Raw genomic sequence first — 23,316 nt, 5'->3', positions numbered from 1 at the left:
TATCAGGGAGCTGTGTGGAAACTCTCTCTCTCTCTTTTCAGGCCTTCAACCTGTAAGCATGTGTTCCATTTATACTTTTTATTTAAAAGAAGTTTGCTTATTGGGACTGTTGTGTATGTTCGGTACAGCATAATTAAGTTGGATAGACTGAGTTTGGTAGGGGTTCTTTATTCTGTAATGTTTCATTGTGTAATTTTGTGAATAATTCTTTGTCTGTTTTTAAAATCTAGCTGTCAACCTAGCTACCTTACCCTGGATAATTTTCACTGTACACTTACCAAAACAAATTGCAAAGGTATGGTCTGGGGCTGTCTGCTTAAGAATGTTTTGAGTGGTCTGGCTTAGTCCATAATACCAGGCAACACCCTTGTAAATCTTTTCTGCACCCTTTCAAGCTGAACAGCGTCTTTCCTGTAGCAGGGAGACCAGCAGTTGACTGGCAATGAAAAAAATGGGATGGTTTTCTGGCTCAGTGTTAGTGGAAGTGGTGAGACATTCAGTGCAGCTAAGAAAGTGTTTGCCTCGGATTAGAGCTCAGAGAAAACACTGAGGGCATATCCAGTTTGGTGAAACTAGTTGTTAATGAAAAGCTGGAATTGTTCCAGTGAATAAGTACGGAGTGCAGTGTTGAAGTCCAGAGCAACTTGAACCCCTGACCATGTGATCAGCCAGAACAGGAGCAGTTGTTGAGGTCGTCCATGATAAATGCTTACTTGAGAGTTATTTTGAAGGCCAGATCAGCAAAAAATGAAGAATAGTAATGCAAATATAAAATTTAAGAAAATTTGATATCATTATTATATAGATGAAGTTGCCAAGAAATCCGTGGGTTTTATTGTGGTGGTATTTGAAATTGCATGGATGCTGTGGGGTGTTCTGTTGTAGGATATAATCCATCTTTTTGCCATACTTTAATTCTGGGTGTTGTGATAAGTTCCACATGTATGCAGATTGCCTTATTGTTCAAATCTGTCCTTTGTTGTGTGATCAAAACTATGGAATCTTGTGACTTTATTCTCTTAATAATTCTCCTGTATCTCTCTACATCTGTATTACTGGTCCCTTACCAGGTTGTAACGTAATTCAGTGATCTCATCTACAACAGTAACACTCTCCACAGATGCGGACCTGCCAAAGTTTTTTAGTATTTTCTGCGTTTTATTCCAGATGCTCAGAATCTGCGATATTTTTCTTTTGCCACACTGGAAATATTGTCCCTGGCATAGAAAGTGTGCTTTCTGTGAGGGCTTAAATAAGTTTTTGTGTTGTTAACAAACTGTTGGGAAAAAAAAGAGTATTTTATCGCATGCGGGTTGGAACCTTCCCCAGACTGGCCCATCTCCCCAGACCACTAAATGCCTTCTGCTTGTTGGCTTGAGATGTATATATTCTGTTGTGAATTTGCTTCCATTCACGTTGACCTTTAAATAATTTTCTTGCTGGATTTAACCCAGTACATAAATCAAATCTAATGGCGAACCTGAATCCCTGTTTTCTTCAGTACATTTTAACTAAGGCATGAATTTGATGGAAAGCCAGCAAATCCTGAGTGCACACATGTGGGTAAACAACACATTCCGACGTGTTCATACTTTTTCCTGGACTCCTAAAGCCAATCGTCAACATCAGCAATACTTCTGAGTAGCACAGTGTTGAAAATTGTAGTCCTTTTGCTGTTAAGGCAAATTGTTCTTTGTGTACTGACATTTATTAACTGTCTTTAGCTTTATTTTTAGTTAAATTCTCAGTCAGTGTTTGCTACGATTGTTGATATATTCCCCCAACAAGGGGGTACTGGCAATTTCATGGTAATATTACAGGGACACAAATCCAAAGGTCCAGAGTAATGATGTGGGGGAATAGGTTCAAATCTGTCAATAGAATCTGTGGAATTTAAATTCCATTAATAAATCTGCAAGAAAAAGTTAAACATTGTGTCTCTCTTTAACAAGTTTTTCATCTTACACTCATTGTGACTACTTGTGTGTGGCCTGAAAGGGTTAGCATGTCTTTGAGGGCGTTAAGAACTCTGGTCATGTTGCAGGGACGTAAGGAGTTTGTAAGGGAATGATTGAAGGCGAGTGTGCTCCTGACAGTGTCTGCATTAATGTAGATCTTTCAGTGTCATTTGTAAATGGTTGCAGTCATGCAATAAATTTCCTACTTCTGACTTTTCTAGCTACACCAGAAAGACGCCTGTACTTATTTCACTTCTCAAGCAATCCACATGTGTAGTGTCAGTCGTAGTGACTATGAAATCTTCATTGACTTATTGTAAAAACCCACCTGGTTTGCTAATGTCCTGTAGGGAAAGAAATCTGCTGTCCTTGTTCCGTCTGGCCTGTGTGTGACTTCAGATCCGCGATAATATAGTTGACTCTTAACTGCCCTCTGAAATGGCTTAGCCAGTCACTCCTTTCAATGAAAATTGGGGATAGAAAATGAATACTGGCCTTTCCTACATCACCCACATCCAATGGAAGATTAAAGGAAAGAATCTTAATAAATATGGAGTGTCTTAACATTGGATGCCAGGTATAACTGTCAGAACTCAATCTCTCATTTCGTAGGCTTTCCTGCTGACCATGTACATTAACAGATTGTGATGAAAGATGTATAATTTACATATTATCATTTTTAGAGATAAATTGGTGCTTGTGACTTCAAACATACAATGTAGAACACTGAACATTACAGCACAATATAGGCCCTTCGGCACTCGATGTTGTGCCGATCTGTGGAACCAATCTGAAGCCCATCTAACCCTACACTATTCTATTTTCATCCATGTGTCTATCCAATGACCATTTAAACACCCTTAAAGTTAGCGAGTCTACTACTGTTGCAGGCAGTGCGTTCCGCACCCCTATTACTCTGAGTAAAGAAACTACCTCTAACATCTGTCCTATATCTATCACTCCTCATTTTAAAGCTATGTCCTCTCATGCTAGCCATCACCATCCAAGGAAAATGGCTCTCACTGTCCACTTTAGTGAAGATTTTCCTTTGGCACAATTACTAAATCCAGTATTGGCTTTAAAACAGGTGACTGTAAATAGATTCTCACCTTTGCAACATTGCAGTATTGGATCATGTGACTAATTCTTATCTGTGTGGACCTGGTGTGCCTTGGTTATTGCAAATTTAATGACTTAGGAGTTAACCTATTTGGCTCCTTACGACACACACCATGCTACTGAATGCATTACCAGTGCAGTCATGAATTCACAATAGGAAACAGCCTTATCTCAATGGAATCACTTATTTTCCTGAGTCAGAAGGTGGATCCAGACTATGATTCAGGATTTAAGAACATAATCAGGGTGACTCTACAGTAAATAGCAAGGGAGTGTTTTCCTGTCAGAAGTAGTCTTTCATTTGAGATATTAAATGAAAGTTGTGCCAATTTCAGTGGGATGTCAAAGATGCCACACTGCGTTATCACCAGGTTCTGTTAACATTCAGTGTGTGTGGGATCATACCGTTTGTGAGTTGGTTTTACATAACAAGATGGCCCTGAGGATATTGAAAGCACGATATAAATTACAACTTTGTTCATTATTCTAAACCATTTGCAGATTCTGCAATCTGTCCTGCAGTGACTTGTCGCAGTTTACTTTACAAACCTATTTGTTGAAATATTAACTTCTTTATTCACCTATAGAGAAGAATGTACAACTTTCATTAATATATTTTATTTTGTTCTTCCTCCTAGCTGTATTTGCAGGTCCGTTTGCATGTAAAATGGGCCAGGCTTTTGCGACCAACCATCCAGTTCTTCCTGCTAACTTTTGCAATTTATGTAGGCTATACCCGCATCTCAGACTACCGACACCACTGGAGTGATGTGTTAGTTGGATTCCTCCAAGGAGCTATTGTTGCTATTTTAATTGTGAGTATTGAAGGCACAAGTGCTCTGATGTTTCATGGCTTCAAACTAACTTCACTACCCCATTGACTTGTTCTATGCATGCATGTGATTTTTGTAATGCCCCTAACAGCAGACATTAGAATTCAGCCACTGTTCTGGCTCCGATCTGTGTACAAATACTAAATTAGATCAAGAGTTAGATTTTTACTAGAGTCCTTATCCAGTGAAACATTCTGCCAGCAATCTAATTTTGCACATGAAGAGTGTTTGACATATACAGAACTTCATTTTTGCTTTCTGGACCCCAATTTCTTTGCCCTTCTTTCCCTCGATATTGAAGATCAGTCAAATAGTTTCAATCCTACTTCTGTACAGATCATCTCATCCATGCTCCTCCCTTCATGTTATCTTTGTTATTTGTACATGGGATGTGGGTGTCACTGGCATAACTAGCATCCATTGGCCATCTGTAATTGGTCTTCAGTAGCAAATCTTTTGAAATACTGCTATCCATGAGGGAGGAGGTACGTGGTTACATAAATGTTACGAAGGGTGTTCTGGGAATTTGACCCAGCAACAATAAAAAAAATGGCAATAGAGTTACAAGTTGGGGCGGTGCATAAGTTAGAGAGGAGTGTGCAAGTGATACTCTGTATGTGTCAGCTGTTAAATTTGGAAGTGGGGGGAGTGGTTTCATGATCACAGTTTCCTAATATTGGTAGTCAGACATTCGTAAAGAACTTTTGGATAGTTTAATATGTTTATTAAGAAGTAGTAGTGTGAATATGATATGTTAGTTGATTAGACAGAGTATACAATCTGTGACAATTGAGGATGTTTTTAAAAAAAACCAAGGGACATATAAACTGTTGCCACAGAATGTCTATCTTATTAGAGTCGTGAAGGCAGCATATTGTTCTTTAATTGAAGTTTTTGGGAACTCTTCCTTCACACTCCTCTGGTCCATCTGAAGAAGACAGCTCCTTGGCAAGCTCAGAGCTCTTGATGTGTCATGTTTCTAAGGTTGGCTGGTTTACACTGTATCAGTGACCCATTTTAATTTCTTCAGCCAGTGACCATGGGACAGTTACTCATGACTGTTGTCCCCTTGCCCACTTTCATCTGAAGGTTAGTTGTCATTTCCAAGACTAAGTTTTCCTATTTTTTGCAAATATTGCAAGGATAAAAGGATACACACTATGCCATATAAATCTTTGACATTTGGTTTAATGGACCTTTATGATCCTACTGATTTGTGTGGCTTTTCTTGTACCTTCCTTTTCGTCGTTATTTACTAGACATTTCGAGAGCTAGCTACTGCTGTAGCAGCATTTAAGTTCATGTTGTGGCTGTACACGTCTTTGGTTAGGCCACTGTTGGAATTTTGCATGCAGTTCTGGTCTCCTTCCTATCGGAAAGATGTTGTGAAACTTGAAAGGGTTCAGAAAAGATTTACAAGGATGTTGCCAGGATTGGAGGATTTGAGCTATGGGGAGAGGCTGAACAGGCTGGGGCTGTTTTCCCTGGAGCGTCGGATGCTGAGGGGTGACCTTATAGAGGTTTACAAAGCTATGAGGGGCGTGGATAGGATAAATAGACAAAGTCTTTTCCCTGGGATCGGGGAGTCCAGAACTAGATGGCATAGATTTAGAGTGAGCGGGAAAAGATATAAAAGAGACGTAAGAGGCAACATTTTCACGCACAGGGTGGTACGGGTATGGAATGAGCTGCCAGAGGATGTGGTGGAGGCTGGTACAATTACTACATTTAAGAGGCATTTGGATGAGTATATAAATAGGAAGGGTTTGGAGGGATATTGGCCGGGTACTGGCAGGTGGGAGTAGATTGGGTTGGGATATCTGGTCGGCGTGGATGGGTTGGACTGAATGGTCTGTATCAATGCTGTACGTCTCTATGACTCTATCTCTCTAAATGAGATTTCATGGGACACAGGAAATACTGGGAAAAACCCATTTTAAAGAGACTCCCATTCCAACACTGTCTTTCTCTTTAGAATCCCTGCAGTGTGGAAGCAAGCCATTTGGCCCATTGACTCCACATTGACCCTCCAAAGTGCATCCCACCCAGATCTACCCGGTCCCTGTAACCTTGCAATCTCCATAGATAATTCACCTAGGCTACGTATTTCTGGACACTACAAGTAATTTTAGTATGAGAGTGGGGTGCTGGAAAAGCATCCAAGGAGCAGGAGAATTGACATTTCAGGCAAAAGCACTTCATCCTGAAACGTCAATTCTCCTGCTCCTCGGATGCTGCCTGACCTGCTGTGCATCACTTTTCCTCATTTTAGTACGGCCAATCAGCCTAACCTGCATTTATTTGGACTGTGGAGGAAACTGGAGCACTCAGTAGAAACCCACACAGACACTGAGAGAAGGTGCAAACCCCACACAACCAGCTGGAATCGAACCCAGGGCCCAGGCATTGTGGGGCTGCAGTGCTAACAACTGTGCCAGCCAGGTGACAGTGGCTTTGGAAGGTTGTTGAAGAGCCACAGGGTATTCAAGTCTGTGACTTACCAGCTCTCTGTGCAATAAATGTTAGTGACAAAACTTGTCCTACTAATTGATTAATGACCAGACATTGATCATTTTGTGAAACCTCTCAGGCCTATTGATGTTTTCCTGGTCAAATCTTGATCATTCAACTTGCTGACTTCAGAGAAGGAAGCTGGCAGTTAAAATCTGAGGCTATATACAATAGTTTTTTTTTAAACTTGATATTGCTCATGAACAGCTTTCCAACATTTCCAATAAGATTCCATTAAAAGAAGACCTGAGCAGCACAGCTGTATTTGTGGATTTTGTGTACATGATCCCATCATCCAAAATAAAATTATTGATTTAATGTTTTTTTTTCCAAAACAGGTGCGATATGTTTCAGATTTCTACAAAGACAGACCCCTGTCTAACGAGGTATTTGAAGCTTCAGGACCAGAGAGAAAACCCAACATTCCTTTAACTGAAACCGAGCCTATGAATCACTATGGAACACGACACATTCCCTGACTGATCCATGTCCACTCCATTGCCACAGAAACTATGCTTTTCCCATTGAGCATTTAAAGGAAGCCTGGAATTTCCTTCCTTAGTGTTTTTAAACTTTGTTCTATTTACTGTGGCTCAGCATTGAAGACACATTTCAGTCTCTGGGGTAAAAGGAGCACTGACTTACTTTTTATATACTTACGACAATGAGACCGGATACAGAGAGGCTCACAGACGAATATTGTTGCTGTGTTCATCACCGCAAAAACATCTTGCCAGAACATATTAACGTTATCTTCATATTAAAGGCATTTTGCAAAATTTGCATGGCTGCCATTTTTCAAACAACAAAAAAAAACATTCTTTTGATGCCTTGTGCTGTGTTTTGATTGCAAGATGTAGATAGAGTTGGAAAGCTGAATCTGTTGCCAGATGATTGCTAATGCTGCTCTCTGTTAGAAGGTTTGTGTGCGTGACTCAGGACAATGCTGTCTGATTTTTCTCTCCGCTGTCCTCATTTTTTTTTTGTTGTAGTCTTTCTATTTACCCCTTACTAGACTGCTAGCTAACTCCATGTGTAGTCAAAGATGGAGAAAACACAGCAGGTTCCTTGCAATTGTGTGTTTTAAGTGGAGAACTTGACCGAATTTGTACCTGATTCTGTGAAACACCACTGAGGGCGATTTTAATTTGATAAGGGACTCATTGTGAATTCGCTAACAAAAAAGGAACTTAGATTGCCTGCACTGTTGAGATTTCGATATCCCCACCCTTCCTCCAAAGTACAATAGACTGTTCAGGACTGGGCTGAATTGGCTGCTTTCTGTAAACTCAACGTTTGCTCAGTGTTTGCTCTCTTTTTGTTTGCACCCACTGCTCAGGGTGAGCTAGGGACAGACTCAAAGCAGCCTAACCTTTCTGTTCCTGATCATGACTTATCTGATTTCCACAGTCATCATTTATGGACAGCATTAAGCTCAACATTGATGTCTCTATCCTTCTGTGAGCAAATAATGAGCTATCACTGACTGACTGGATTTAGCTTGGAATGGTCCTCATAGCTGTTCAACAATCCCCAGCATTGCTCACTGAGTGTTGGAGAGGAAGAAAGAAAATTGAAAGTATAAAACCTGATTAGAATTTAATTGATAAGGATTTTGAACACATGCTTTAATCTGAATGCTTTACTGCCAAGTGCCAAATCTAGGACTGATGTGTTTACAATTTGTAATCCAGTAATACTACAGTCTCTTTAAGTAGTAATATCTTCTGAAGCACGCAAGACAAATTATTTCAGTGAACCCTTTTACCCTTCTTAGCTGCTTAATGAGTACGATGAGTCACTGAGAACTGGAACAAAGATTAATTCCTTGTCCTAAGACAAGAGACTGAATAATCCAAGCAATAATATAACCACTAACTTTAATATAAACAGAAACTGAGCTAACACAAAAGCAGGGAGGTGGAAGACTCCCTGAAAGAATTGCCTTGATCAGCTTCCCTTCAGTAGTCTCTATTCTATATTAAAAGAAAATGGCAGCTATTTGGCAGTGAAATGTCTTAACAATCTTGGTCCTGACAGGCTCTTATTAAGTTACTTTTGTACATGTAATGGACTGACCCTAGCTTTTATATCCAGTATGATGTTACTGTGAGGATATTTCAAACTGCCATGAGATCAAAGTTCACTACTAATTCTATTCAGTTCATTATGAAGTCTCTGATCAGACCATATGAAAATTCAGAGCAAACTTTGCATTTGTAACAAGCCTTGCATTTGTATCATGACAGAGCTACAGCATAGTATAGAGGTACATTCCAAAACTTTGGACTTAATGGCACCTAACTAGCTCCAGATCTACAGTAAGACATTGCCAAGGTTTCCTACATGAAATATGAATATTGCAGGTTTGTTTTCTGAACACCTAATGGAGTTGCCAAAATTTCTCAAAGTGAGGTAGCCAATAGGTGCCAATTGAGATGAGCCATTTGAACCTCTATGTACCAAGTCTTCTGCCCAAAGGAGAACCATGATCCACTTGTCTCTACTCTCCTCTCAAATGAGTTCCAGAAGATTGAGCTCCACATTGCTTATACTTGTGCATTTGGATATAAAATAAGCAAATACGAAATTAGTACAATAGTAATCCAGAAATTAGAGGGCATGTGTTCCTATTTATATGGGCACGTTAAATGTCTATATACAGGTATTGCAGATGTAACCATACTCTATTTTATCCCACTCACTGCAGATGTGTCAACAGTTCTTGAAATGTTTGGTTTGAAACTGAACCTTAAAGCCTTTTTTATTTTGTATATAATTACATATGTATTCTAGACACTAACAAACCTAATTTAGGAAATGAAATTTATCTTGTTGTGAAAAATTGTTCAGGTCCAGAATTATACTTCACCAATACACAAAATGATATGACATATACAATAGTTATTTGTAGAGCTTATTTTATAAAATCAAAAAAGTAAAAACAAAGTCTCACAATTCCTCTAAAATATTCACAAGCATATGTATATTTTTTAAGGCAGTCTTTTTTTCAAAACTATTAGTACAGTTCAAATTTTTATAGCGCGGTCAAGCTCACTGAATTAATTGTAAAGTTACTTTAGGTTTGTGGGTAAAAAATAGTATTTCTGGTGAAATTTATTAATTTTCTTTTGTTTATAAATGCAGTATAAAGATGAGAGATTTTATTAATGATGCATTAAAGTGTTTTTTTTTAAACATCTTGGTGATAATGTGGTCATATTCTCAATTGAATTGTTTTTGGTTACTTTTGAATGTCTGGCTGAAGTGCAAGAGGAAACTCACACCTCCGAGATGTAATCTACCACAAAGCTAAACTAGAGAGTGTGAATTGAGTTTTGAGTCTTGCACCTCCCTGCTTTTGTGAAAACTCAATACAGTTAAATGTTTGGGCTGCAAATTCATGTCCACAGCAGTCAATGGGAAGCTTCTTTGGAGTGATGTTACTATTACATAAATGGCTATTTAACCCATTGTTTAGTGCACCATCACCAGTGAGTTCCAAGAGATTAGATATTTTAGATAAGACTGGCATTAGCAATTCAATACAAGATATTGTCCATCCCAAAGTACACCTGTCTCATCTCCAGATATCTTTGCTGTTTTATTGTTGTGAATGATTGATTGATTGATTGATTGTACCATCTCCTACCATAACTCGACTTTTCAACGCGTCTCAACAATGGAACTCCTTTCAGAACACAGCAAGAGTTACATCGTTTATCTAATGAAAGTTGTTCCATCATTCACTGAGAATATGGCTCATCAGTCCTATATTCAAAGCATCCACATATAACTCCTTGGTAAAAGACGAGCACCATGATCCAGTTCTAGACCAGCAGATGAGCTTTGACAACTCCATGGCAAAGAATAAATCTGACACTTGACCTCTTAGAGATCTTCGCTGACATCCACTCACCTTCATTTTCACACCCTCTGATACATTTCTGTCTGGTAAGTGTGTTTGTTTTCAGGATTGTCTCTAGACTAAGACAAATTAAAACTTCAGCTTTTTGTTTCTGGCGGGGTGCACCTCCATTCATATCTTTACAAACCTTTACATGAAGGTCTCAATTGATAAATGTGGTAAGAGAAACAGTAACCAAACCTCATGTATTTTATTTAGCTCTTACTGCTTATATTGCATAGAAGCTTTCATCACTGAAGATCATATCACACCTAGGGCATGATCTTGCCCCTTCCAGAGAGGGGAAGAAGGGGAACTAATAGGATGGGTTGGCCACATGGTGAAGCTCATCCCTTTTTTATACCTTACCAAATAATTTCTGGGCAAGAATATTCATCAATGACCTCCTTGGTCTACTATGAGTTAAGAGTGAAATAAGGTTTTGTGGTGCAGTAGTAGTGTAATTACCTCAGGGTCAAAGGCCTGGGTTGAAATCCCACCTATTTCCAGAGGTGTGACATAATACATTTGAATAGGTGCGTTAAAAATGTGTAAAAACCATTAAGTAGTTTGTGGTCACTTAATGGTCTTACCTCACTTCTCCATTGATCTGATTTTCACCACTTGTCCAAGGCATGAAGTGTCTGGTTTCTTCATGGGTGCTTCAGTCTGGATCAGCTGTTGGCATTCTGGTCTTAACCCATTCTCTGAGCTGACTTTTAATAAAGGGTATTAATCTCTGCTTAATTAAGCACATTATCTCCATACTCTGTTGCAGTCATAGAGCTATACAGCACAGAAACAGACCCTTTAGTCCAATTCATCCATGATGACCAGCAGTCCTAAATTAATCTATTCCCATTTGCCAGCATTTGGCCCATATCCCTATAAACCCTTCCTATTCAGTTTTGGAGTTCCCCCATCCCAAGGAAAAGACCTTGTCTATTTATTTTATCCATGCCCCTAATGATTTTATAAACTTCTGTAAGATCACCAGGGAAAATAGTCCCAGTCTATCCAGCTTCTCCCTATTGCTCAAACCCTCCAACCCTGGCAATGTCTTTGTAAATCCTTTCTGAATCCTTTCAGGTTTCACAATATCCTTCCTGTAGCAGGGAGGCCAGGATTGAATGCAATATTCCAAAAGCGGCCTCATCAATGTCCTGTACAACTGTAACAAGACCTCCCAACTTGTATACCCAATGCACTGACGAATAAAGGCAAGCGTACCAAATGCTGCCTTCATTTCTTTTATAAGCAGCTCCTGTTTAAAGTTAAACGTAGTCGTGCCTCACTCCCAAGCTTTGACATTTGTACACTTAGAGTAGAAATGCATATTTTTCCATAAAAAACACAAGTGAAAAGTTTCATAAGTCAGCCCACCATGGCACCCACATCAATGACAAGTCACACGTCATAATTTTTAACAAGTAACTTGACGAAAAAGTTCAGTGAACGGTTCGTGGGCTCAGGGAAAGTCAGTTAAGGAATGATGGAATACTCTGAAGACGCAGCCAGGATGAGAACGCCACACCAGGCTGCGGGGTAATGAGCTGGAAGCCTCTGCTGAATGAGACTGTTGTATCTGGGCAAAACTCGCCTACCTGGACACTGAAGATGAAGACAACCTCTACATAGGATGAGACCTCTATGCGCACTTCCACTGGCAAATCAATGCTCAAGTTTATCTTAAACCTGCACAAAAAGCTGGTTATTCACCCAGTGCCATGCTCTGAATCATAACATTGTTTTGCAAAATGGTGACCTGATTTGGAGTTTTCCCTGTTAAGCAGCTTCACTGAGTTGAGAGTCAATCATCCATTGCCCCTCAAATGTTAACTTGTTATTTATTTTCATTCCATACTCACTGTCATCCTTAGTTTGCTTTCAGACTGTCTGAAATTCCCTGTAATCACCACATTACAATTCTTGTAGTTGCCTGAATAATTCTCCATCGATCCCTTCATCTTGATCTGACTTGGTGTGACAGTTGCCAATTATTGCTTTTATCTCCACTGATTGCTTCTGCCAGCTCTCTCCCTCCTACTCCTTCCATCTTTTTGATAGCTGTCCTGTCATCCTTTTGCCAGTAATGCTGCCTTTCCAAATAGATTAATGTGTCTATCTTTATGCACTTAACATATTTGCAGCTCCTAGTCATGTTGCTGTGCTGATGCAAATTCCTTCAATTCTTTTCCTATTGCAAAAAGGCTTCCTCCACTGCCGCAAAAGAAATTTTAATTTCTGCTTATTTGAACCTTTTATTCTGTTTACATTCCTTTCTCTGTAGATACTATTTCAGGCCTGGAGCTAGAGAGAAGTAATCACTTGCTTCTCCATGCATGCAAATTTTTCTCTATTCTCTGCTGGTTTTGTCCATTTTTGTTTAGAATGTGAAATAATAGGGAGGGCCTCTTAAAACATTTCCTCTTCCAGCCTTCATATTGCCCCCACCATCCAAGTCCACCATCATATAAGATGAGGAGAGGACCATTTGCTGCTGCCATAGGTCATGATGTTCTGATTGTAGTTTCAACAAATGCCACTGTTATGTCTAGAGTTGTCTGTGCCAGTACATTTCTGGTCAGTATCGCACATTCTACCTTCTGGAAACATCAGCTTATCCAAAACTCTTGCCTGGGTCCAAAATCCTATCAAGTCCGTTCACCCATCCACTCCCCTTAGCTCCCACACCCCCTGCAAGTCCCTAAAAATCTCTCCACTTAAACAACAAAATGTATCCATGACATTCCCTGCCATTTTCTCTCCAGCTGCAAGATTCTCCGAAGTCATCAGCAATCTCCAGAATTGGAAATTAATATTTGTCTCAAGTCCACTTGCCTGTCTGCACTTCACAACTCTTGCCTCCCCTGTCTATCTAATTCAGCCTTGTATAAATTTGAAGAGCCAGTCTTTACTACCATCTGGGGAAGAGAATTCCACTCATGACCAACCATCTGAGAGAGAAAATAAATTTCTCCTCAGCTTTGTCTTAAAGGTTGATGTCTTAAACTATGCCATCTAGTTTCATTCTCCCAAAAAGGACCCCAATTAAATCTAAAATATAAATCTAAGAGGATGCTTCAGTTTGCAGTTCTGGCAAGGACTCCCCAGTTTCACCTCCAACATATTATTTACATTCAATTTACAGAGCAGTCTATTGATGACTTGGCTCCTGCAATTAGACCATAAGACATAGGAGTGGAAGTAAGGCCATTCGGCCCATCGAATCCACTCCGCCATTCAATCATGGCTGATGGGCATTTCAACTCCACTTACCCGCATTCTCCCCGTAGCCCTTAATTCCTCGTGACATCAAGAATATAAGACCATAAGACATAGGACCATAGAACATAGACATAATTCCTGTAGCATCTCTGGGTTGACTAGTTGTCCAGTCCCTACCTTCTACCCCGATAGTCCCTAATAATTCAAGCGGCACCGTCTCTGTCTGCTGCTGACATCTGGTCAGTACATTACTTTCTCCCTGTCCGTTGCCTTGAGGCTGAAGCAGGTCTTGTTGCAAACTTGGCGTCATATTTAAGCTGAGGTTTCGACCATGTATCCTTTGTTAAGATCACCTAATTCCACTTCAGAAACATCAAGTGAAATTACCCCATCTTAACTCACCTGCTGCTGCAAGCCTCAATCATGCCACTGTTATGCCTAGGGTTGTCTGTGCCAGTACATTTCTGGTCAGTATTGGACATTCTACCTTCTGGAAACATCAGCTTATCCAAAACGTTTGCCTGGGTCCGAAATCATATCAAGTCCATTCACCCTTAGCTCCCACACCCCCTGCAAGTCCCCAATGCTCTCCCCACTTAAACAACAAAGTGTATCCATGTGGTTCAGCATCAAATTTCAATTTATAACACTCCTGCAAACATAATACTTTATTACATTAGAAATGTTATACAAATACAGTTGCTAAGGTAGATTCCTTCTGGATTATGCCTTACGAGAAAAGCAGTTGAGCTTCAGATTAATCCTATTCTCAGGATTCAGGGTCATCCATATCAGCAAAGACAGAAAGTGGGGAAGAATCAAGTATACTCAGAATAAAATGTCAGTTATAATTTGTCAATTTGTTTTCCAGATGGTTTATGTTTGATACCGTCCTCCTATCTTTAATTTTATTATTATTATTTTGGTGATGCTATCCAGGAGCTGAGTCAGCTTTCACATCTGTTTCACACCCAGCTCAATTTCACCACCTCCTCCAGGGTACCCAACCCGTTGCTACCATCTCCAGTTGTAACTGTTACAAGTAAGGCAAAGTCTTCCTCGAGCTTATTTGGTGAACCAAAGCATTCTCTTCACCTCCTGGAAGCATGCACATGCCTCCAGCCTTGAATCCATCATCTTCCGTGGCTGCCAGTGTTTGCTTGGCTCAGGGAGGTGAAAACATCGCTGTACTGGTCAAGCTTATATCAGCTTCCTTGTACTATTCAGGTCAATTGTCAAAGTCATTTTCCTTCATCTCTCTGTTGGTTCTCTAATATCTCCCCCTTGTGGTCCAAATCACATTATCAATCGACTCTAATCCTCCTCACCAGCCAATTGCTTGTATGGGTGATGTATTGCACCACACTGTCAAGAAAATGAAAATGCAGGAACTGCTCAGCAGGTAAGGCATGATCTGTGGAAAGTTGAAACTTAACAAGTGTAACTCCTGCTGTTCAAGAGAGATTGGGAGATAGAAAATAACTACATGTTATTCTAGCATCAGTCATTGAGAAAGTGCTGGGACTTATGACCAAGGAAGTCTTCGAAAAGCAAAGTATGATTTGAAAAACCCAACATGGTTTTGTCAAAGGCAAATCCTATTTAACAAATTAATTAAAATTTTCTGAGAATATAACCAGTAACACAGGTAAAAGAGAACCAGTAGATGTGGTATTTCTAAAAGGCATTTGATAAAGTGCCAGACAAACAGTTAATACACAAGATAGTCTCAAAAAAAATTCTGTTCTATAAAGCCAGGTTCCATGTTGAGATCTGACATGTACCGTATTGCCATCAGCTGGAATCATGCTGCTAAATTTGCCCTCAAAGTGCACTGAGACATCTCCCTGTACATGATGGAGGTGTGTTGCAGTTTATTCAGAATCCAAGTTGCTATGGTAACATGCACTTTTACAAACTGTTTAGTCTGGGGCTATGGGGTGAGTGATGGTGGAGTGTCCAGCTTACTTTCCACCACATGGCTGACCAGGAATCTCCTGCCACTTGCCATTGGTCTGTATGGGAATGATTTGTCAGTCAGTTTCCAAACACCTTGGCCATCAGGCCATGCATGGGACTCAACCCGAGAGGTCCTGGTTCAGAAGCAGGGAGGCCAGCCAATTGCCAGTCATGTTTAGCTAACCCAATGTACATCTTGTTTTTCAAATATGAATGAAAGTATTTTGATTTGAAAAGAAACCTTGCACACAATCATACAGTTGTAAAGCACAGAAACAGACCCTTTGAAGTAACACTTCTATGCCGACCAGAGATCCTAAATTAATCTAAATAAAACTGAAAGAACTGCAGATGCTGTAAATCAGAAACAAAAATAGGAGTTGCTGGAAAAGCTCAGCAGGTCTGGCAACAGCTGTGAAAAGAAATCAGAGTTAACGTTTTGGATCTGGTGGCCTGGCACTTTAACTCTGATTTCTCTTCACTGATGCTTTTCCAGTAATTTCTGTTTTTGTTACTAAATTAATCTAGCCCCATTTGCCGGCATTTGGTCCATATTCCTCTAAACTCTTCCTATTTATATACCCATCCAGATGCCTTTTAAATGTTGTAATTGTACCAGCCTCCACCACTTCCTCTGGCAGCTCATTCCATGTACGCACCACCCTCTGCGTGAAAAAGTTGCCCCTCAGTTTCCTTTTATAGCTTTCCCCTCTCACCTTAAACCTATGCCCTCTAGTTTTGGACTGCCCTACCCTTGACTATTCTCCCAATCTATGCCCCTCATAATTTTGTAAAACTCGATAAGGTCACCCCTCAGCCTCCGATGCTCCAGGGAAAACAACCACAGTCCATTCAGCCTTTCCCTATATCTCAAACCCGCCAACCCTGGCAACATCCTTGTAAATCTTTTCTGAACCCTTTCAAGTTTCACAACATCTTTCCTATCAAAGGGAGACCAGAATTGAATGCAGTATTGCAATAAAAGTATCCTTGAAATCTGAGTTCTGCTCATGTCTAAAGAAGCCCGACAGGTTGGAGTCAGCAATGTAAAATTACAATCATATCATATCTAATAAGATTATATCTATTTTTACACATTTTTCATTATTTTCTCTCCTGTTCCTCACTCCCTCCCTACCTGAAGGCTTTGGCTCATGCTAAGATATAGCTCCGTTAAGTTGTTTTTGTAAGTCAGACTAGCTATACTCGCTGTCATTTGGCTGGTTCCATAACCATTCACAGCATCACAGAAGGTACAGAAGCCTGAACGCACGCACAAGCCTGTTTCATAACAACAGTTTCTACCCTACTGCTGTTAGAATACTGAATGGACTCTCAAACTCTTAACATTCATCTGTACCTGTGTTTTTGTTTTTGCCACTGTTTACCTATTATTTAGTTATCTATATTTCTTAACTCTGTGATCTACCTGTATTGCTCACAAGACAGTTTTATCACTGTGCCTCAGTACACCTGACAATAAATTAAATTAAATTCAATCACATATTGATTTGGCCCTTGATTGAGGTGTGCCTGCTGGAAATGTCCAATTGAGTGCTCTCAGTAATAATCAACAACAGGAAAGGCACCATGGAAGCAAAGGTTAAACATCATTTCCACTTGCCTGGATACGGAGCTGGGGGGAAGAGAAGAAAGAGAGCTCCATTTGTCTTTACACCAACGCCATGATCAGTTACTCCCCACCCCCCCCCACCCCCCCCCCTCACCCCCACCCCCACACTCCTAACCACACGCATTCCTCACTCTCAGGCTCGTCCACTGGCTGACTTTTATCCTCTTCAAAAGACAATTTCATTATTTGTCACTTCTTCATTGGTGGCTGCTCCTGAAGTTGCCAAGGTCTGGAGTACCACCTGCCCCTGTACCTCTTCATTTTCTCTCTCACTTTCATTATTTTAAAACTTGCCTGAAAGGTTTGATAAAGCTGTTAATTATTGAATATTTCCTTGGTGTCAGACTTCAGTTTGCAATGCTCCCGTGAAGCACATTGGGATTTCATACTGATAAGTTAAAGGTGCAATATAAATGTAGATTGTTGTAGAGCACACCCAGCAAGTCAGTCTCTTGGCTCCATGGCATTTCTACCACTGCCTTCATACCAAATTTGGGCACACACCAATTTCCAGACAACTGTGTTTATCTAGCCTCCTGCATGTCTCCATTTTAAATGAGGGTTTAGGGCATGTAAATGTTATCTGTGAGATTGTCTGCTTATGCTTAAATATATTTCTGAGAAAAGCTATTTTACTTAAATTTAATTGGCGTCATTCCAAAACAATACAAGGGCAAGTTTGTTTTCCCAGAAATGGTAGCATCTCCAAATAGAATAGTTTATTTTTCTTGAGTGCTGCACAAAATAATCTATTCATTTCACAGAAACAAACACTTCATAGAGTGAGCATTTGACCAAAGTCTGTGCAAAGCAGTAGCTCAGTATCTCAGGGATGGTAGGAAGCAATTTATTTAATGCCAAGGAAATAAAGAATATATTTCTCTACCCTCTGGGAGTCATACACCTTTGGAAATAAACATCTCTTTGTTTTTTATAGATTAAATGTCCGAGAATAGGACAGAACAATAAGTCTGGAACAATTCTAAGTTTGCACTGCATCTTTTTTTTAAAATGTCAGGAACAAACACTGGAAGGGGGTGCAGAGGAGATTTATCAGGATGTTGGCTTGGTTGGAGCATTTCGGCTATGAAGAGGGACTGGACAGGCTTGGGCTGTTTTCTTTAGAGCAGAGAAGGTTGTGTGTGTGACCATTGTCCTAGACACTCATGGGACTGTTCTGTCAATAGACAGGTGGGTTTAACTGGAGGGTTACCATGCCTCATGTAAGAAAGCAGAATCTTCATGGTAACCTCAGCTTGTGTGGGAACTGAACCATGCTATTGGCATCACCTTGCATTGCAAACCAGCTGTCTAGCTAACACAGCTAAGGTTGAAGGATGACTTGACTGAATTGTTGATGATTATGAGGGGCAGGGACAGGATAGATAGAAAGTGAATGTCCCCCTTATTTGAAAGGTCAGTCATAAGGGGGTATAATTATAAGGAGGTATAGAGGGGATTTGAGAAAAATATTTTTCAGTCAGAGGTTGGTGAGAATCTGGAAGCCTGGCCTGGTAGGCTAGTGGAAGAAGGAAACCTCACACTTTATAAAGTACTTGGATGAGCACTTGAAATATCATAACATTGAAGGCTATGGACCAAATGCTGGAAGGTGGGATCAGTGAGATGCCAGAGGAAGTCATATAATTGTACAACTACAACATTTAAAAGGCATCTGGATGGGCACATGAATAGGATGTGTTTATAGGAATATGAGTCAAATACTGGTAACTGGGACTAGATTAATTCAGGATATCCAGTCAGTATGCACAAGTTGGACTGAAGGGTCTTTTTCCATTCTGTATGTCTCTATGATTCTGACTGTACATCAACCCACCAAATCTACAGAGCAAATAATCCTGCTAGTGCTGCTCCACAGTGGCCAAACTTGGGACTGTGAACCACCATTATACTGAGAGGCTAAACCACTTTCAGTTAAACAGCATTTGGACCGCTCAAAAAATCCTACGACAAGTTGAAATACCAAGCAGTGAAACTCTCACCTACAAATTAACACCATATTGAGACAGACACAATTGAATTGGACTGGTCATGTAGTCAGAATGTCTGACACTCACCCAACCAAATCTATGATAAGTGTCTGGGGTGTTCTCCCATGACAGTCAAAAGGAAGTACGCTGACATTCTAACCCTTCACTCAGCGGCTGTAAAAAATTAAAAAAAGTCACCTCCTCATCTCAAACTAGGAATATCTTCCCTCGTGTCTCATGTATCAAAGTGCAACGTACTTTAAGGACAACAGAGCCTCTTTAAATCCAATTTTTTTTGGTTCACTGATGAATGAACTCAAATGAAATGTTAAGGCTCCATCAAGCCTTGACATCGAAGTCAACAGCCAGGTGTGATCTACCTGGGATTGCTGCACTTGGTCCAAACAAACAAAGAATGGCACAACCTTCTCTAAAACACATGCAAAACAGAAACCGAAAGAACCAGCAACTAATTCAAAGCCCAATCATTTATGCTGTCCAATCAGAACCTAACAGTTACAAATCAGCCTTCACATTCACCCATGTACCCTGTGAAGAACCACTAACTACCTCTGATGAGACAAAGTTAAAAAATCACACGGCACCAGGTTATAGTCCAACAGGTTTGGTTGGAAGCACTAGCTTCCGGAGCGCTGCTCCTTCATCAGGCGGTTGTCTCCAAATTTGATGGAATCCATCTTCATCTCAGGACAAACCAGACAAGAAGTTAAAATCTAGCCTCACTGCCCTGCTTCTTTCCTTCCTCTTGAAATCTTCAAGCTATTAAACCCAGGCTTGGTGTCACTCTGTTGCTTTTATCAACATTGTCAGTGTTCAGCTCTATGGAATCTGAGGCTTTTGTTTGAGTTCATTCATCAGAGAATCATCAAAAAATTGTATTTAAAGAGAGTGTGTTGTCTTTAAAGTACATTGCACTGTGACACATCTGATACCCAGGAGGGTACTGGCCTTGTTTGAGACAAGGAGGTGATTTTTGCAGACCCTGAAACTGTTTGAAAGTTGGGGGGGAGGGGGTAAACAAAATAAAGTAAATGGCCATTCTATTGCCTTCCAAACTCCCCCCACCCCACCCCAGTAACCTGCCCTGTCACATTAAAGGGGGATCGTAATGGGTCATTCAGCCCGCTTAGCCTTAGGCCTTTTGAGGCCTCCAAATGGTACTAGCAGCAACTTAAGGGTCTTTTTCCGCCTTTGCCTCAATAAGGCCTGTGTCTGGGTAAGATGGCGAGAATGGCTGTTTTCAATCCATTAGTAAAGGTGAGAAGGTACAGGGAAGGGTGTGGGGTTCCTCCTTTGGGAAGTTTGTTCTGTGACCATCGGGGGAACCTCCTCAAGATAGTGTTCTCCATTATTCTGACTTTGAAAACCCAAATTCACCCACCTTCCCTGTCTCCATTGCTGGGAGCCCCAAACAGTCCTCAACTAAAATGCTCAGACTTACCTTATAAGGACTTAAACAGTTAATGGTAGGACCTAGAGGAATGTTGTCTAAGAGAGAGATTGAGGGGTTTAGGTACATAGTTCATTGAAAGTGGCGTCACAGGTAAACAGAGTGGTAAAGAAGGCGTTTAGCACACTTCTCCACTTAGCTCAGGCCACTGAATATAGGAGTTAGGGTGTCATGTTACATTGTACAAGACATTGATGAGGCCACTTTTGGAGTACAGTTCTGATTGCCCTGCTATAGGAAGGATATTATTAATTCGGAATGGGTACAGAAAAGATCATAAAGGATGTTACTGGGGTTGGAGGTTTGAGTTATAAAGAGTGGCTGGATAGGCTTGGAGATTTTTTTCTGAAGTACAGGACTCTTTGGAGTTAGCTTATAAATGTTTATAAAATCATAAGGGGCATAGATACAGTGAATAGCAAAGGCCTTTTCCTCAGGATAGGAAAGTTCAAAACTAAAGGGTATAATTTTAAGGTAAGAGGAGAAAGATTTAAAGGGACCTGAGAGATAACTTTTTCACATAGAAGGCTGTTCATATATGGAATGAACTGCCAGAGGAAATGATAGATGCAGGTACAGTTACAATATTTAAAAGACATTTGAATGGGTATGTTGAGTAGGAAAGGTTTAGAGAGATATGGGCCAAATGCAGGCAAATGGGGCTTTGTTAGTTTGGGAAACTCAGTCGGCATGGATGAGTTGGACCGACGGGTCTGTTTCCATACTGTAAGACTCTATTACTCTAAGTCTTCATCCTGGAGACATGTTTAATTCCCAGCAAGAGCCACTACTTGCTGCTGGGTAGGCTGAAACTGCAGAGATGCTGGCCATTCATATTGGCTGGCAATTTCCAAGGGTGGGACCTCCTGTCCCTGAGTCGGGATGTCCTTCATGCAGGTTTTATTGGTACCTTGGCCTATTACCATTGCAAGACAGCCAGCTTTCAAGTTGACCAACCTTTTGACTAAGGATTGGGTAATGGTACAATCAACATATACCCCGCCTCCCCCAAAAAAAGTCACCGCTGTGATGTTTGCCTCATATTACTTATTGAATATATTGCTGCAAATGTATTGTTAGTCTAGCTAAAAACATGAAAATTAATAAACCATGGGCAGAAATTTTTCATAAAACATGTAAGATCAGAAATAAAAGGTGGAGTAGGCAACTCGGCCGGTTGAGCATTCTGCTTATTCAATCAGATTGCCACTGATCTTTTACCTCAGCTCTACCTTCCTTCACTCTCTCCATTTCCCTCAATTCTCCTTGTATCAAAGAAATTATTAATCTCTGTCTTGAACATACCCAAAGCTCCCTGGTGTAGAGAAATCGAAAGATTCATAATCCCTGAGTGGTGTAATTTCTCTTCCTTGTATCCGAATTGATAGACTCACCATTCTGAAACTGTGTCCTCTAGTCCTAGACTCTCCTGCAGGGGAAATATTTTCAACTTTCACTGTGTTCCACTTAACAGCAAGGCATTGTTACTGTTATATGCAATCACTTTAGATTAAAGGCTAACACATTATTTACTTTCTCAATTGCTTGCTGTATCAAAATGTGCCATGAAATCCTACATGAATATTTTCCCAGCCTCTCACCATTTAAAAAAAGATCTCCTTTACTATTTTACCCATAGAAGTGGATAACCTAATAGAACTTATCATGCTCAATTATACACGTTACTTTCTGAATGCACACTGAAATGAAAAATGGATTCATAAAACATAAAGAAAGGACTTGGATTTTGGAAGTTGAATGTATACTTATAGAGATAATAACTGTATAATGTACTTAAGTACTATGTACATCCTTCAGAAAGCAATTCAAAATGAAATAGCTACTTTCACAAAGAGCAAAGTCTATAGTAGTAACCCAGTTCCACATGTGCAGCTCCTGAAAGAAAGATATAAAAGAGACCTAAGGGGCAACATTTTCACACAGAGGGTGGTATGGGTGTGGAATGAGCTGCCAGAGGAAGTGGTGGAGGCTGGTACAATTGCAACATTTAAGAGGCATTTGGATGGGTATATGAATAGGAAGGGTTGGAGGGACATGGGCCGGGTGCTGGCAGGTGGGAGTAGATTGGGTTGGGATATCTGGTCGGCATGGACAGGTTGGACTGAAGGGTCTGTTTCCATGCTGTACATCTCTATGACTATGATTCTAAGTAGAAAGCCACTGCAACATGCTAAGACCAGTACACTGACACTACCGGTTTCAGCAAGGCCTGGCAACTTCTCTATAAAAATGAAACAAAGAACTGTGAGTGGCGGAGAACTGAAACAAAAATAGAAATTGCTGGGGCAAGTCAGCAGGCCTGGCAGTGCCTGTGGAGAGAGAAACCGACCTAATGTGGTGAGTCCGATGACCCCCTCATTGGTATGGAATTCTGATGAAGAGTCACTGGACCCAAGACATTGATTCTGCTTTCTCTCCACAGATGCTGCCAGACCCACTAAGCTGCACCAGCAATTTCTGTTATTGTTTCTGACAACTTTTGTATTGGACTTGAGCTAACTGGAGATAAGTAATGCTCCATGGATGGACTGCATCAATGTCAGCATTGCACAGCGTATGAGACAGCCTGAAAACAATATTGGCAACCGTGTGACACGATATTGTGGTGCTCTGGTACCTAAGCACATTTTATAAACCAACTAAAGCTTCATATTGATGTCACATTTCCACATTGTTCCATTCACC

The 23,316-nt window shown here is 40.4% G+C and overlaps 1 protein-coding gene across 5 annotated transcripts in view; it reads left to right on the top strand.

The window, feature by feature from the left end:
- The window catches only part of LOC132829026 (phospholipid phosphatase 2-like), a 97,612-nt gene extending 87,993 nt beyond the window's left edge, over nt 1-9,619 (top strand). For all 5 annotated transcript variants that reach the window (XM_060846298.1, XM_060846295.1, XM_060846296.1 and 2 more), the window contains exons 6-7: nt 3,716-3,892; nt 6,760-9,619. In XM_060846298.1, coding sequence (XP_060702281.1) covers nt 3,716-3,892; nt 6,760-6,900 — 318 coding nt within the window. In that variant the 3' untranslated portion in view covers nt 6,901-9,619. The remainder of the gene's footprint in view (nt 1-3,715; nt 3,893-6,759) is intronic.
- Nucleotides 9,620-23,316: the final 13,697 nt, after the last annotated feature.

This window comes from Hemiscyllium ocellatum, chromosome 28, assembly GCF_020745735.1.
Source record: "Hemiscyllium ocellatum isolate sHemOce1 chromosome 28, sHemOce1.pat.X.cur, whole genome shotgun sequence".
NCBI classification, from domain to species: domain Eukaryota; kingdom Metazoa; phylum Chordata; class Chondrichthyes; order Orectolobiformes; family Hemiscylliidae; genus Hemiscyllium; species Hemiscyllium ocellatum.
This window is presented reverse-complemented; position numbering and strand designations above follow the sequence as displayed.